The following is a 14,882-nucleotide window of genomic DNA, read 5'->3' as shown; positions in this document are numbered from 1 at the left end:
TAGCAGCCACAGTTCTTACATTGTGCAGAACAGACCTCCTAATAACACGGTATTTGCAGGACATGCCTCTGCGATAATTTTCGCATTTTACATCTTTCACATGACGTAAAGGTCACTTCTGAAAATCTAGAGGAAGTTTAGCCCTCATTTACATCTTAATTGCTTCCAGGAAGAAGAAGAAAACTCTTTGCAACCCTGTTGGTTTGGAAAGTCAGGAGAGTTTTGCTCTGTAATTTTCCCACCGTTTTCGTGGATCATGTCATGTGGAGGAAAAATGGGGTAATATTTCAGCATGTATGGTCCCCCCCCCCCCCGGGGAATCCTGGAGGAAAAGAAGGGTGGCAACATGTCCAGTCAGGGCCGATGTTGTGTCAAACCACAGATGTGAATGAAATTTAGTATGGCATGGCAGTACATCAAGCCAAAAGCTACACATTTCCATAATGCAACAGGTAAAACCACGCAAAAGGAATGTTAGAAATTGGGACAGAACCACATTCACATCATGCATTTAAAACACTATGACACCACTTTAAATCGCCATGGGTTCTTCCCACCCCCAAATAATTAATTCTCACAGAGCTATGATTCCTAGAGTTGTTTAATGATCAGTCCTTCGTCACAGGGAATTATGGAAATTGTAGCTCTTTGTGGGGAAAAGGAAGGCAAGTAAAAGAGTGAAGTGAGCACCCATAATGCTGAGAGTAGCTAGGAGACCCCAACTGCCCTTCCAGAACTACAGTTCCCAGAGTGGTTTAACAATCAAAACCTCTTTCCAGAGAACTCTGGGAATTGCAACTCTGGAAAGGGGAATGAGGGTCTCCTAGCAACTTCTCAGCACCTTAACAAACTTCAGATCCCAGTGTAGCACCCTGCTTGTGGTTAACGCTTAGCTGGAATGAAATATTCAACGCAGCAATAGAGAAATTAAAATAATAATTTATTTGTCAGACAAATAAATGAGAGGCACAGTGGTATATGGTTACCAAGCTCTGGCCTGCCCTCCTGCCATTCTGGCCAGCACTTATATTTCCTTAATCCAGCCCCCTTGCTCCTCCTGTGGCTGCCTCTGTCCAATCAGCCTGGTTGAAATTCCTATTGGCTGTTTGCTAGAACCAATCACAAAAGATACACCCATTTCCTTTTGCCCTTTTATGGGAAACAAAAAGCTATATATTCTTCTATCTATAAATGACAAATAAGTAGTAATATATCTTACATGTGTCTCAACAAGGAACCTTAATTACCAGCTCACCTCTTGCCCTCCTTGCCCTATTGCCCTCCAAAACAAATGGTTAATCTTAAATTTTTATCTTAAACAGATGTCAAGGATCTTGAGTTCACATCATCATTGAAAGATCTCCCTCTTTTGGAGGTCTTTAAACAAAGGCCTGACAACCATATGTGTGCTCTAATGATGTTTCCTGCTTGGCAAGGGGGCTGGGCTGGTGGCCCCTGTGATCTCTTTCAACTATATGAAATAAGAATCTAGCATAAGGATTTAACATTTCTTAGTTTCTAAATCCTTTGCATAATTACATTTAAGCCAATATATTTAATACATAACATAAATAACCTTTTAAAAGGAAAAGAAATCTTAAAAGGATCTCAGTTTAAGAAAGAAACAACTTTAGAAAAAGACTTCCCAAAATACTCTCTTCCTTTCTGCCAGCCAGATGCTCTTGGCCTTTTAACCTTAGGAAAATATGGCTCAAGTTTAATGGGAGGCACATGGTTTTATTTTACTATTTAAAGGTAAAGGTACCCCTGCCCGTACGGGCCAGTCTTGACAGACTCTGGGGTTGTGCGCCCATCTCACTTAAGAGGCCAGGGGCCAGCGCTGTCCGGAGACACTTCCGGGTCACGTGGCCAGCGTGACATCGCTGCTCTGGCCAGAGCCAGAGCCAGAGCCAGAGCCGCACACGGAAACGCCGTTTACCTTCCCGCTGGTAAGCGGTCCCTATTTATCTACTTGCACCCGGAGGTGCTTTCGAACTGCTAGGTTGGCAGGCGCTGGGACCGAGCAGCGGGAGCGCACCCCGCCGCAGGGATTCGAACCGCCAACCTTTTGATCAGCAAGCCCTAGGCGCTGAGGCTTTAACCCACAGCGCCACCTGCGTCCCATTTTACTATTTACCCACTCTTAATTATGTTTATCTCTTTTTTTATCTTCTGTAATATGTAGGGTCAGTGTAACCTTGGCTCTCAGCCTGTAATTCCCTTTTTACGACTTTGAGAATTGTTTTCTGCTATAAATCAGGGGGCCCCCTTGTCCAGGAGAATAAACATTGCCAAGGTTCTTAGGCAGCTGGTCTTCTGCCTGGCATGAAACATTTGAAAATCTTTAAGCTCATTTTAATACACAGGCCTTAATCAAAAATATAAGCTTTGATAAAAATGCAGGCTTATGATTAGATGCCTCACCAGGATTCTCTGGAGGAACCAATGAGTGTATAAAGTGGTTTAAATGTCTGGTGTGAATGTAACCTCTGTGTCACCATCTATGCCCCCCACCTGCTTTCATAACTCTCTATATTAGCTCTACAACTAATGTCAAACATGGCAAACGGCAAATTTGTTATTCAAGGCAACCAGATAATCCATTTAAAGGCAAGGAATAAACTTTCTAAACCAGGAAAGAAGGAAACATTACCGACCCTACGTGCCAAAGGGATAAGGTGGGAAAGAAGTATAAACCCTAATAAATCTTTGCTGGGCAATGTTGAGCCTGTTGCTTAGTACAGCTGCCTGGGCAGCCGCCTCCGTTCTCTGTGTGGGCAGGAGGCAAGATCAAAGGAGTTCAGAAGCAAAATTATTTTCTTCTGGCTGACTCATTCACTGGATGGCTCCTGAATTTCTCACCGCTCGTGATTGCTTCTGAAACTGTTACTCACAGCACAAAACCCTCACTCACCTCTAGCCTTTCAAAAGCTATGCTGCCTATTCACATCTGCAGTTCAACTTGTTCTTGAATAAGGCTGCAACTTTAAAGTCCATTCGAAGGACATTCCCCCCCGCCCCTCAAAGATTTCTGAGCACTGTAGTTTGTTAAGAGTTACTGGGAATTGTAACTCTGTAAAGGATAAACTACAGTGCCCAGAATTCTTTGAGAGGGGATTTGCTTTCAGTGGGGTTTATAGGTATAGTGTGTACCAACCTATAAGGGCTCACCCGAATTTCCACTTGCCCTGCCGCTTTCCCCTGGAGAACCCACTGTTTACCACTAAATCGGAGAAAACATCCATCAGGTTTCCTCCGAAATGATGTTTGCTGTGATTCAGTACTAAAGAGCAGGTTTTCTGGGGAAGAGCAGAGAAGCAAAGGCAAAACTTATTGGACCTGTGGTTAGAAAGCAGAAGTGTGGATGAGCCCTAAGATGGCCTACAAGAATCAAAAAGCATTTTTAAGCATTTTTAAATGAAAGCGATGATGATGATGATGATGATGATGATGATGATGATGAAAGAGATGAGGAGGAGGAGAATTTGTATACCATCCTATAGTTTCAGGTCTCAGGGTGGCTCACAAGATAAAGTCACGATATAAAAACACAAAATACATAATAGAAATAAAAACAAGAACAACCCTATAATTGCCCCCTCCCCAAAGCATTTTAATGTCAATCAGCCAAAGGCCTGGTTAAAGAGGAACATTTTCACCTGGTGCCTAAAGGTGTATAATGAAGACACCAGCCAAACCTCCCTGGGGAGCGCATTCCATAAGCAGAAAGCCGCTACAGAAAAGGCCTGTTCTTGTTTTGCCACCCTCCAGACCTCTCATGGATGAGGCACAGAAATAAGGGCCTCAGAAGGTGATATTTAATATTATTAAAGAGAAGAGAGCAGTCACAGCAAAGGTCACTCCCACACCATGTATTTAAAGCAATATAATTCCACTTTAAAAAGTCATGGCTTCCCCCAAAGACTTCTAGGAAGTATAGTTTGTTAATAGTGCTGAGAGTTCTTAGGAAACCCCTACCCCCCTTACCAAGCTACAGTTTTCAGATTGGTTTATCTTAGAATTGTAGAGTTGGAAGGGTCCTCGAGGATCATCTAGTCCAGTGATGGCCCAACTTGGCCCTCCAGCTGTTTGGGACTACAATTCCCATCATCCCTGACCACTGGTCCTGTTTGCTAGGGATGGTGGGAGTTGTAGTCCCAAAACAGCTGGAGGGCCACGTTTGGCCATCATTGATCTAGTCCAACCCCCTGAAATGCAGGAATCTCAACTATCGCAGGGAACTCTGGGTGAAATCTCCATCCATCACAGGCTGTAAGATGCCAGGGAGTGGGTGGGAGCAATAGTCTAAAATCCCTGGAGAGCTGCAGGTTGCCTGTTCTAGGTCAGCCTTTGTGCTAATCGTGTAAGGCAGTTCTTAACTCCTTCTGCTAACAGGGAAATATTTAGTTACAGATAGGTAGCCGTGTTGGTCTGCTATAGTCAAAACAAAATAAAAAAATTCCTTCCAGTAGCACCTTAAAGACCAACTAAGTTAGTTCTTGGTATGAGCTTTCGCGTGCATGCACACTTCTTCAGATACACTGAAACAGAAGTCACCAGACCCTTTTATATAGTGAGAAGGTGGGGAGGGAAATATTTAAGTATTGCAAAGCGGATGTTCCCAGAGAACAGGCTGAGAAAGGCCATCGGTGCTTGGCTGGGCTGCAACGAGATGTTGCCGCCCCCATTCGGATTTATGGCGTGCATCTCCCATTGCTTTGTACATCAAAGAAGTCTGCATATTGTACAGGCCGACATAATGAGACAGATTGGCTCCAGATCAAACTGCTGTGTGTGTGTGTTTTTTTACAAGTCATTATGATTATCCCATATTGCTTCTCAGGAAAAAGAAAAAGTAGTGATTAGCAGAGGCCTCCTGGGCAGCTGTTTAGCTCCGTTTCCTCTTCCTTGGCTTTGACCCAACAAAGCAACAGTTCCCCTGACACAGGGGGAGGGGGATTCTGTGGGGCCAAGAGGTGCCAAAGACCACCTATGGGGTAAGGTGGGTGGGGCCGTGGCAGAAGACAAACAATGCTTGCATTCAGCGTTGGGCTCCCGATTTCACAAAGGCAGTTGGTAAGCGGAAGCAAGAGTCAGAAGAGAGCAAGGAGGATCCTACAAAGGGATGAAAAATGTATCACCTAGAGTTGCCAATGAATTATCTATCCACCTATTGCATTTCTATCCCACCTTTTCCACCTAGGTGCTCGAGGTGGTTTACATAGTTCTCCCCATGCTCATTTAATCCCCACAACAACCCTGTGAGGTAGGTTAGGTTGAGAGGCAGTGACTGGCCTAGGATCACCCAGTGAGCTTCATGGCCGAGTGAGGATTCGAACCCAGGTCTCCCATATCCTAGTCTGACACTCTGACCATTTTGCCAAAGTGGAAGGTGCTGTATGACCCATTTTTTCACAACCTCAGGGTTGGACTACTGTAACACGCTTCATGTGGGGCTGCCCTCAAGGTTGGCCTAGAAGGTGCAGTTGGTGCAGAATGGGGTATCTAAGTTGCTCAGTGGGACCTTCTATCACACCAGCAACTGTGCCATTTATTATGATGCCTTTACTGATGACCATTTTGTGAAGGGTTTAGGCAATCTGGACATTTCTGAACGGTGTGCAAATTCTGGAGCACGCACACACCACTCTAAAACTTGATAATAAACTGAGATTTGGATATGATATCCCTATTTTGAAAATGTGTATGTGTTCTGTTTGGTTTTTTAAAAAAAGACTGTTGGTCATGTTCATGAATTTACATACTAACGTTTCTATTTGTGTATTATTATTTTTTACTTTTTAAAATAAATAAGCAAATAAGTCCCTGGCTACTGGTCCATTTCTGGGAATAATTCAAAGTGCTGGTTGTGATCTATAAGGCCCTATATAGATTGGGCTAAGGCTACCTGAAATATGATATCTCCCTCTCTGTACCTGCCTGGGTGCTGAGACCCTCGAATGAGCACCATCTCTCAGTTCCCATCAACATCAGAAGCATAGTTGGTGGTGACATGAGAGAGAGCCTTTTCTGTGGCTGTGCCCAGAGTGTGGGATTCCCTCCCAGGAGGGTTTAGACTGGCTCCCCCTCTTTATCCTTCCAGCAGCAAGCTAAGACCTTCCTGTTCTGAAGGCTTTGCTTGGGGAAGATGCAGATGATTCTGGCCACTGCATTTTAATTGTTGCTTCCAAATGTGTTTTGCTGTATTTTAGTTATTGTTTTTAACTAGTTTGCTTTTATTACTTTGTGTTTTATAATGTGTTTTTAAATGTTGGAAGCCACCTGGAATCCCACCTTGGGAGAAAGGCATAATCATCATCATCATCATCATCATCATCATCCAGGAATCAGTGGCTTGGAGCTGGCACTGGGCCCATCTTAGTCAGCATTGTGCCAGCCCTGATCACACTTATATTCTAGAGCCCCTATTTATTCAAGGGCTCTATCCTCCATCCTTCAATCCCTTAGGGTCTCAAACTGAAGGCAGCTAAGAATAAGGTGTCAAGGAACAAACTAGGTCTTAGCAGAAGGCGTAGAGGAGAGAATTAATAAAGGAATTAGAGCTCGGCCTGGCTTTATGTGGGGTGTTTTTGTTTCTTTGCTCTCAGCTCTGTGCCACTGGCAGCCTCAAGACCAGCCCTTGCTGGCCCCTTAACAGCCAGCATTGATTAAGCACTTAACACGGAGTGATTTACCCATCCATCATTAAGACAGGTGCTCTATAGTTGTGAAAATGCCTGGCTGGAGAAAAGAGCCCTTAACAGTTACACTTACAACTTGCATTTCGCTAAATGAAGAACAAAAGCCATTGAACGCTCAGTAAATATTTATTGGCGTAACAATAAAGTGATGATTGGAGAGTCTTTTGGGTGAAGGAGAAACGGGCTTGGCTGAGCTCAGATGCGATCCAGCCGAGAGCAAACACAGGAGGAATCTGAAGAGGGCCTCTAACATTTAAAGGAGTCATATTTGTCTGTGTAGTTCTGCTGGATCAGGCCAGTGGCTCATCTAGTCCAGCATCTTGTTCTTACAGTGGCCAACCAGATGCCCGTGAGAAACTGGCAAGTAGGACCTGAGCACAAGAGCACAGCAATTTCCAGCAACTGGTATTCAGAAACAATTACTGTTTCCAACAGTGGAAGAAGAGCATAGTCATTGTGGCTGGTAGCCATCGATAGCCCTCTCCATGAATTTGCCCAGTCCTCTTTGAAAGCAATCCAAGCTGGTGACCATCACAGCCTCCTGGGGGAGCGAGTTCCATAGTTTAACTCTGCAATGTGTGAAGAAGGACTTTCTTTGATCAGTCCTGAATCTGTCTCGAAGATGCTCAAATGAAACTGGAACAAGCTTTGATTTTAACCAACGATCAATAAGCCCCCTTGATGGACTTCCCTTTCTTTTTGTACATTATTCTTTCCAAAAAGCATCCTTGAGATGTTCACTCTTGATCTGGGCTTCTGGTGGAATAGCTCATGTTATTATACCACTGTGTTATGATAGCTAACAAAATCCATGTCCATGTACAGTGGTAATACAGTCAAACTAGAGCCGGTCCCTACCATTAGGCAGAGTGAGGCTGCTTCCTCAGGTGGCAGATGCATAGGGGTGGCAGTCATGGGACCCAGGCAGAGCTGTGTGTATTCCCTCCTACTCTCCCCTATGCTAGCCTGTCGGAAGACCCTGTCTAAACTGCTGGCCCGTTCAGCTTCAGTACATGGAATGGAGGGGCATCTTCTACCAACTTTAGCTGGTACACCAGCTGCTACCATTCCTGGACCTGTTTCGCTGAACACAGCGGCTCATTCATGTCCTGGCTCCCAGTTGCTGAAGAACAAAGACCTGAAGAAGGATTCTTTCCAAAGGCTTTAATGCTTAGATCACTGCAGTGCAGATGCAAATTGCTGGCTTAAGGCACCCCAGGCAATGCACACGGTTAATCCCAAATTCAGCTGCAACAAAGGCAGGTGCTCCAACTGCCAAAGTTTTAGACGTTGATCCGACACTGTCACACCCCTTGGCATCCTATATATAGGAATGAGCCAGGCTCATTTTTGGGCAGTAAGCATTTCTGAAATCTCTCGCTACGCCAAGTAGGCTCTCTTCTCTTTTGGTTCCTCCTAGACCTAGGTGATGGGGAATGTGTCTCTGCCTCCTGAGATAGTGTCTGGGATGGGTGAACCTTTTCCCTTGAGGTAGGCAGAGCTACTCCCAGCAACAAGATGGGCAGTGCAATGAGCACCATAGGAGTGTCAGATGGAGAGGGCTGGGGATGGAGAGGGAGGCAGGACATGTGGCTCTCATTCTGGGAACAGATGAGACAAGAGAGCTGGTTGAGGGAAGCCTTGCCCCCAGTCCTTGCTTAGCCGCCCAGGTTCTCGGCCAATCCGCAATCTGTATCGTCCTGACTCAGACAGCCCATGATAATTTGCTCATTGCGTCAAGACTCAATTACTGTAACACGCTTTATGTGGGGCTGTCTAATGATGATGATTGCATCTCATGATTTCGGTTTCTCCTTTTTCAAATCTTTACATTCAGTTTGCTACTTTTTCACATCAATTTTTGTGTGTGTGTGTTTTCTCATGAAATTTTGTCAGCATCTTCAGTGCAGATTTCCTGCATGAGTGTTTTTCCAAAGCATGGAAGCGAACACAATCATTTGCTGTTAATGTCTGCAAGTGGCAGACCATTTGGAAAAGCTAGCAACATCGAACTGAATAATATTGGTATATCTTATTATGTGGCTGCAGCTCTGCCTCTCCTGTCCCTCCAGCCCCCTCTTCTCCCTCTGCCTCTCCTGTCCCCTCCAGCCCCACCCACAGGCACCCTCAAAATCAGAGAATATTTAGGGGTTCGCAGGGGAAAGAAAAGAAGTTGTGCGAGTGGAACTCTGTGCAGCCCTGGATACAAATAAATAAATAAATAAATAAATAAATAAATAAATAGCAGTATTACAGGAAAGGAGAAGCGTATTGTCTGAAGGTGAATATCCTCCAGAAGTTTTTTTTTTCCAAACAGGAAAGCTTTCTGACACATTTCACATATGTACATGCTAAACTTATTCCTTCTCACACACCCCTCCCTCCCCCAGATCTTTCCTAATTTCTGACATCTGATTGTCATTAAAATAATTGACATGCAACTGAACTGTTTGGTATTCCTTTTCCAGTGGGGGAAGGGGAACTTGGCTCCACTCCCGAAAGTCTCGTTGAAATGGGTTCATGGCCGTCCCCACCCCTCAGAAATGTCCTGTGACCAAAGCCCGGATCTGAAAGAACGCAGAGCGTTAATGTTTGACATGTGGAAGCCGTGGGCATGGGATGTGGTGGGGGACGGCGAGGAAGAGAGCAGGAGCATGACTGATTTTTATTTTTATTTTAAGGCTCTGACCGTGTATGGAAAAGAGTATAATCTGCAAATATTAGTTGCAAGGGGAAGATTCCCCTTCAATATGGCTCTAGGGTTTTGGGCTGGTTAGGAACTGTGAATGTTTGATGAAATATTTTAATACACTAAATCCTGCCTGTCATTTGTCCACCATCTCCAGCTATTGGCAGAACTGCTGTGATGTCATGGTGTGTTCATGGATGTTCTGCCCACTTCCTGCATTGACAAAATTCGGACAAGTCATTCAAATCCTTTCAGGGAAATAGTCTTATTTTTCCATATATATATATATATATATATATATATATATATATATATATTGCACAGAGACTTCAGATGGGAGAAAGCTTTGCACTGCTGATATACAGCAAGGGGGGTTTAAAAAAATTAATTAATCAAGGTGGCATCCACAGTTCTCCGCCTCCCCATGTTATCCTCATAACAACCCTTTGAGGTAGGTTAGGTTGAGAGTGAGTGATTAGCCCACGGTCACCTGGAGAGCTTCATGGCTAAGTGGGGATTTGAACCCTAGTTCAACGCTCTAACCACAACACCAGCTCTCTAATCTGAATCTGAAGGGAAGAGGGTCCAGAAGCTGAAAGGTAGGGAATGATGTGAATGAACAGTAGGTCGATAATGGCAAGACAGAAGTAGAGGCATTGAGGTCGAAGAGGAACAATGGAATAGGAAGAGCCCAGGAAAAAACTACCGCTGAGCTGAGGTACATGGGAAGGAACACAAGCAGTTGCTTCATACTGGTCCAAGTAGCTCAGTATTGTCTACACTGCAGCAGCTCTCCAGGATTTCAGACAGGGGGCATTGCCAGCCCTACCTGGAGGTGCCATTGGGTATTGAACCTGTGACCTTCTGCATGCAAGGCAGGAGCTTTGCCGCCGAGTTAAGACCCTCCAACTTTGCACCAGCCACCACACTTTGCTCCCTGTTGCTCGTCCCATGTTTTCTGCACTCCAGTCAGGGAGGCGCCAACATCTTGGGAAGGCTTTTAAGTGGGTCTCGTTTTCCTGAGGACGAGGCTGGCAGATAAGTCATGAAGTGACAGGAGAACAAACTGGTGTTTGGAGGCGCCATGGAACGGAAGAACAATGGTCCCTTTTTTTAAACCTGTGCCGTGCCAGAAACCTCAGCCAGTTAGCAAGAGCTGTCAGTGTTTGCTGACTGCCCGGTCTTGGAAGGGCAATTTGATTTGGTAGCTTGAGGACATGGCATTGTATCGTCTTGTGACCTGGCTCTTCAAACCGTGCCCAATTTGGAGTGCCCGCTCCCCTCTGCGTCTAAGAAGTGTTATCTTTGCAGCTCCCAAGAGTATTACTCACTTCAAGGCTGCGGCTGAAACCCAGAGAGCTTGTTTTCAAGTTTATCAAGAATGCCCAACAGGTCATCGCAGCTTTCAAGCATGAATGCAGGTCTTGTTTTTTTGTTTGTAAAAGAGCCCCAGGTGGCAAGCCACACACAAACACAGGAGAGGGTTCTGTCCTTACAGCACCAAAAGGGAATACACACAACAAAGACTCCAAGTCCTCTTTGTTGTTATGCTGCAACAGACTCACAACAGCTGGGGAAAGTTAATTGTTCCATAGCAGTAATGCATGCTCTGGTAACTCCTGATTAGGCTACTGCAATGCAGTGTATCTGGTGTGAGGTGGGGAAGAAAAACCGAATTCTGTTCACATTTAATTTCATTTTTTTTTTCTGAAACAATATGAAAAATGAAACACAGTTCCCCTGCGAAATCTGCCCATGTCTGAATTTTGCAATTCAGTTCTCCCATGCATATATCAGCAGGAAAGGAACATTAAAGTCAATATATTGGAGACAGTAACATCCAAAAATGCATTAATTAGGGGGAATTCAAAATAAAATAACAGGAAAAAATTCCTGCTGACTATATGTGTGTGTATATATATATATGTATCCACAAATCGATGTGGAAATCTGTAGAACTTGAACAGATGATTCAACAAATAAGAAAACTGAGTGGACAGATTCTCTCATATTCATATATGCGCATTTTTTTAAAAAAATATCTGGCTTTAAAATAGTGTTATTATTTGTTTTTCAGAATATATATTGTTCTGAAAATTTTAAAAAGTAAATTAAAAGCTCCTTGTTACAGTCTTGGTGCAATGCCAGTATATTGGTAAAGCCACAGTCCCCTCATAATACAGCAGTCACTGCAGTGTGAAAGGAATGTTAGAAAACAGGATGGAAGCACTTGCATTATAATCAGGAAAACCAAAGCAGTATGGAATTCACAGGTGGAGAATATTTATATTTTTATATGTCTTTATTATTTGTAAAGAGAATCTTTACATGAGTAAATACTTGATTATCCTGTCGGATCTGTGCTATATGTTTGTACTTTTGTCCTTCCAGGCTGCAGTGCTTTATGCTTTATATTTTTAATTTTTGGTTTTCTTAGGCTTGCATTTTTTGTGCCTGCGGACAAATCAATGATACACATAATTTTTTAAAAAAAAGAAAAAGAAAAAAGAAAACCAATGTGATCTTAGTTGTATCTGATTGCACCCATAGAGAGTTGGTGGAGGTCTGAAGGATGTAGAATTATCGAGGCAGGATCCTTACCAGTGCCCTTTTATTTCCCCAGAAACTTGATGCCCCGCACCTTGGAGGGACAGATCACCATGGAGAAGACGCCGAGCTACTTTGTGACCAAGGAAGCCCCCCAGCGCATTTACAACATGTCCAGGGACACCAAGCTGATTGTGGTCGTGCGCAACCCGGTGACGCGGGCCATTTCAGACTACACTCAGACCCTTTCCAAGAACCCCACCATCCCTAGCTTCCAAGCCTTGGCCTTCAAGAACGTCAGCACGGGCCTCATCGACACCACCTGGAGTGCCGTGCGGATCGGCATTTATGCCAAACACCTGGACAGCTGGCTGCGGTATTTCCCCCTGTCCAAGTTCCTCTTTGTCAGTGGGGAGAGGCTGGTGAGCGACCCAGCCGGGGAGATGGCCCGCGTCCAAGACTTTCTGGGGATCAAGCGGGTGGTGACGGACAAGCACTTCTACTTCAACGAGACTAAGGGCTTCCCTTGCTTGAAGAAGCCCGAAGGGAGCAGCCGACCCCGGTGCCTAGGGAAATCCAAAGGGAGGCCGCACCCCAAAATCGACCCGCAGGTCATCCGCCGCCTGCAGGAGTTCTACAGACCCTTTAACATGAAATTTTACCAGATGACAGGGCAGGACTTTGGCTGGGACTGATGGAGAGACCCCTTCACGTGACAGGGGGAAAGTTGAACTTGCTAGAGGGTGGAATGGCCCTATTCCCAGCAGCCTGTTGAATGCTGCAGGCCCCTCCCACACACAGTCGTAGGGCAAGGGACGTCTGAAATGGGTCTCGGGTCAGGGGGGGACGTCTCCTTTTCTTTATAATTTATATCACCTCTTGCCAGTAAGGAAGAAATGTACGCTTACCGAGTAGAGAGAAAGTATTTAAGTTTTGTTTTTGTTTCGTTTTTTAACCTCCATCAGCAACAGAAGAGATCAAGTCCAGGAAACCCAGATCTGACAAAATATTCTGCTGAATAAACCTGGCTAATATAGACAAGGCATGGAAGTTTTTGAAGGAGTGTGAGTGAATGAGAATGCGAGCAAGGGAGGAAGAACGCAGAACACAGCCTTGACTAATGGCACAGCCCACTATGTTCTTCTCCACACATCCTTTGGGATGAATCCAACTTTAGTCCTGCTCAGGGTCAGCCTTTTGATATTGATGGACATAACTAATGTTGAGCCACTGATTTCAATTGATGTGCTCTGGGCAGAACTAAGGCCACATTCAAACCATACATTTAAAGCACTAGGGTCCCATAAACAGGCATAGCTCCCTCTCCAAAAGAATTCTGGAAGCTGTAATTTGTTAAAGGAGCTGAGAGTGATTAGGAGAACCCTGTTTCCCCCAGAACTAGTTTAAGAATCAGTCCCTCTCCCTGAGGAACAGTGGGAACTGTAATTCTCTGAGTGGAATAAGAGTCTCCTAACGGCTCTCCCAGTTCATCCACCTGGGAGACGATCAGTGTTCTCCAAGTGGCATGTGAGAAGAGCCTCCTTTTGTGCTAATAATGTTCTAAGATGTGGAGCAAGCAGGCCAGCACGTTCTGGCCCATTTGACCACTGCAACAAGTGGATATCATAAGATGCACAACTACACACAAAGTTGCCCCACACATGCCCAGAATCTGCATCTATTATCAAAGAACACTGAGCAAGGAAGTGGTAGGTTCATAAAAGGCTCAGTGGTGGACTCTGAAGTCACTTCCACACCATATATTTTAAGCATTGTTATACCACTTTGAACAGTCATAGAATTGTGGGAACTGCAGGTTGTCAAGGGCACTGAAAGTTGTTCAGGGACCCCTATTCCTGCCACAGAGCTACAGTTTCCAGAGAGGTTCAACAATCAGTCCTTCTTCCCTAGGAACTCTTGGAATTGAAGCCCTGTAAAGGGAATAGGGGGTCTCCTAACAACTTTTAAGCATTGTGGGTGTTCATTTCACTCTTGCTTTGCAGGGTGAGGAGGTCTACATCGTAGGATAACATCCCCATGCAAACCTTTTAGAGAAGAGGCCTGTTGTTCTCTTTTTACAACAGATCTGGCAAACGCTAACCCATTTTTTATGGCCCCTCAAAACATTTCTGTGAGAAATATGAACTAATAAAAGGGAAAATACAAAAGCTCTGAATAGACTCCAAATGTTTAAGATCTCTTTTCTTCTTACATGTCAGGCACTGTCCTGCATGGGCTGTGCAAACTCACGGATCAAGATGGATGCTTCTAGGAACAGGATCGAAAGGCAATACCCGAGACAAATAATTCCCTGGAGCGAAATCTAGAGAGGGTTATATGAGCCTTAAGTGCCTGTAACAGGAGACTTAACAAGTCTTTGTTTTCTCAAACTATTTAGCCCTCCAGCAATTTAGTACAGGTGTTGCTTAAGGACTCTTCAGCCTTCTTTGAGGACTGCACACAGTCACAAGCCCTCTTCAGACAGCTAGTTAATCTGTTGACTGAAAAAGCAGAGAGCCATACTGACATGAATCAAATGTATGTCCGATTGGAGCCTCTACAACATGCCTAGTTTTCTGCTCAAGGGGGGGGGGGGGGCTTGCAAATTTTATGCATACCCTCCAACATTTCTCCAATGAAACTAGGGTTGTCTTATTCAGTAATAATAATAATAATAATAATAATAAGAAGAAGAAGAAGAAGAAGAAGAAGAAGAAGAAGAAGAAGAAGAAGTTCCTCCAACCACTCTGGGCGGCTTCCAACATACCGGTATATAAAAACATAATGAAACATTAAACATTTTTAAAGCTTGTATATACAGGGCTGCCTTCAGATGTCTTCTAAAGGTTGTTTAGAACCTTGGCTTGGGGATTGCATAACTGCATACCCTCCAACATTTCCCCAATGAAAATAGGGGCATCCTAAGAAAAAGTGGAACGTTCCGG

At 44.4% G+C, this 14,882-nt stretch overlaps 1 protein-coding gene across 1 annotated transcript in view; it reads left to right on the top strand.

Moving 5' to 3' along the window:
* Nucleotides 1–14,117, top strand: part of HS3ST6 (heparan sulfate-glucosamine 3-sulfotransferase 6) — an 80,204-nt gene extending 66,087 nt beyond the window's left edge. Inside the window, exon 2 of the mRNA XM_079952636.1 lies at nt 12,014–14,117. Within this exon, the coding sequence (XP_079808762.1) occupies nt 12,014–12,632 (619 nt within the window). The 3' untranslated portion in view covers nt 12,633–14,117. The remainder of the gene's footprint in view (nt 1–12,013) is intronic.
* The last annotated feature ends 765 nt before the right edge of the window (nt 14,118–14,882 follow it).

Source organism: Podarcis cretensis (assembly GCF_951804945.1).
Source record: "Podarcis cretensis genome assembly, chromosome: 14".
Lineage (NCBI taxonomy): Eukaryota > Metazoa > Chordata > Lepidosauria > Squamata > Lacertidae > Podarcis > Podarcis cretensis.
This window is presented reverse-complemented; position numbering and strand designations above follow the sequence as displayed.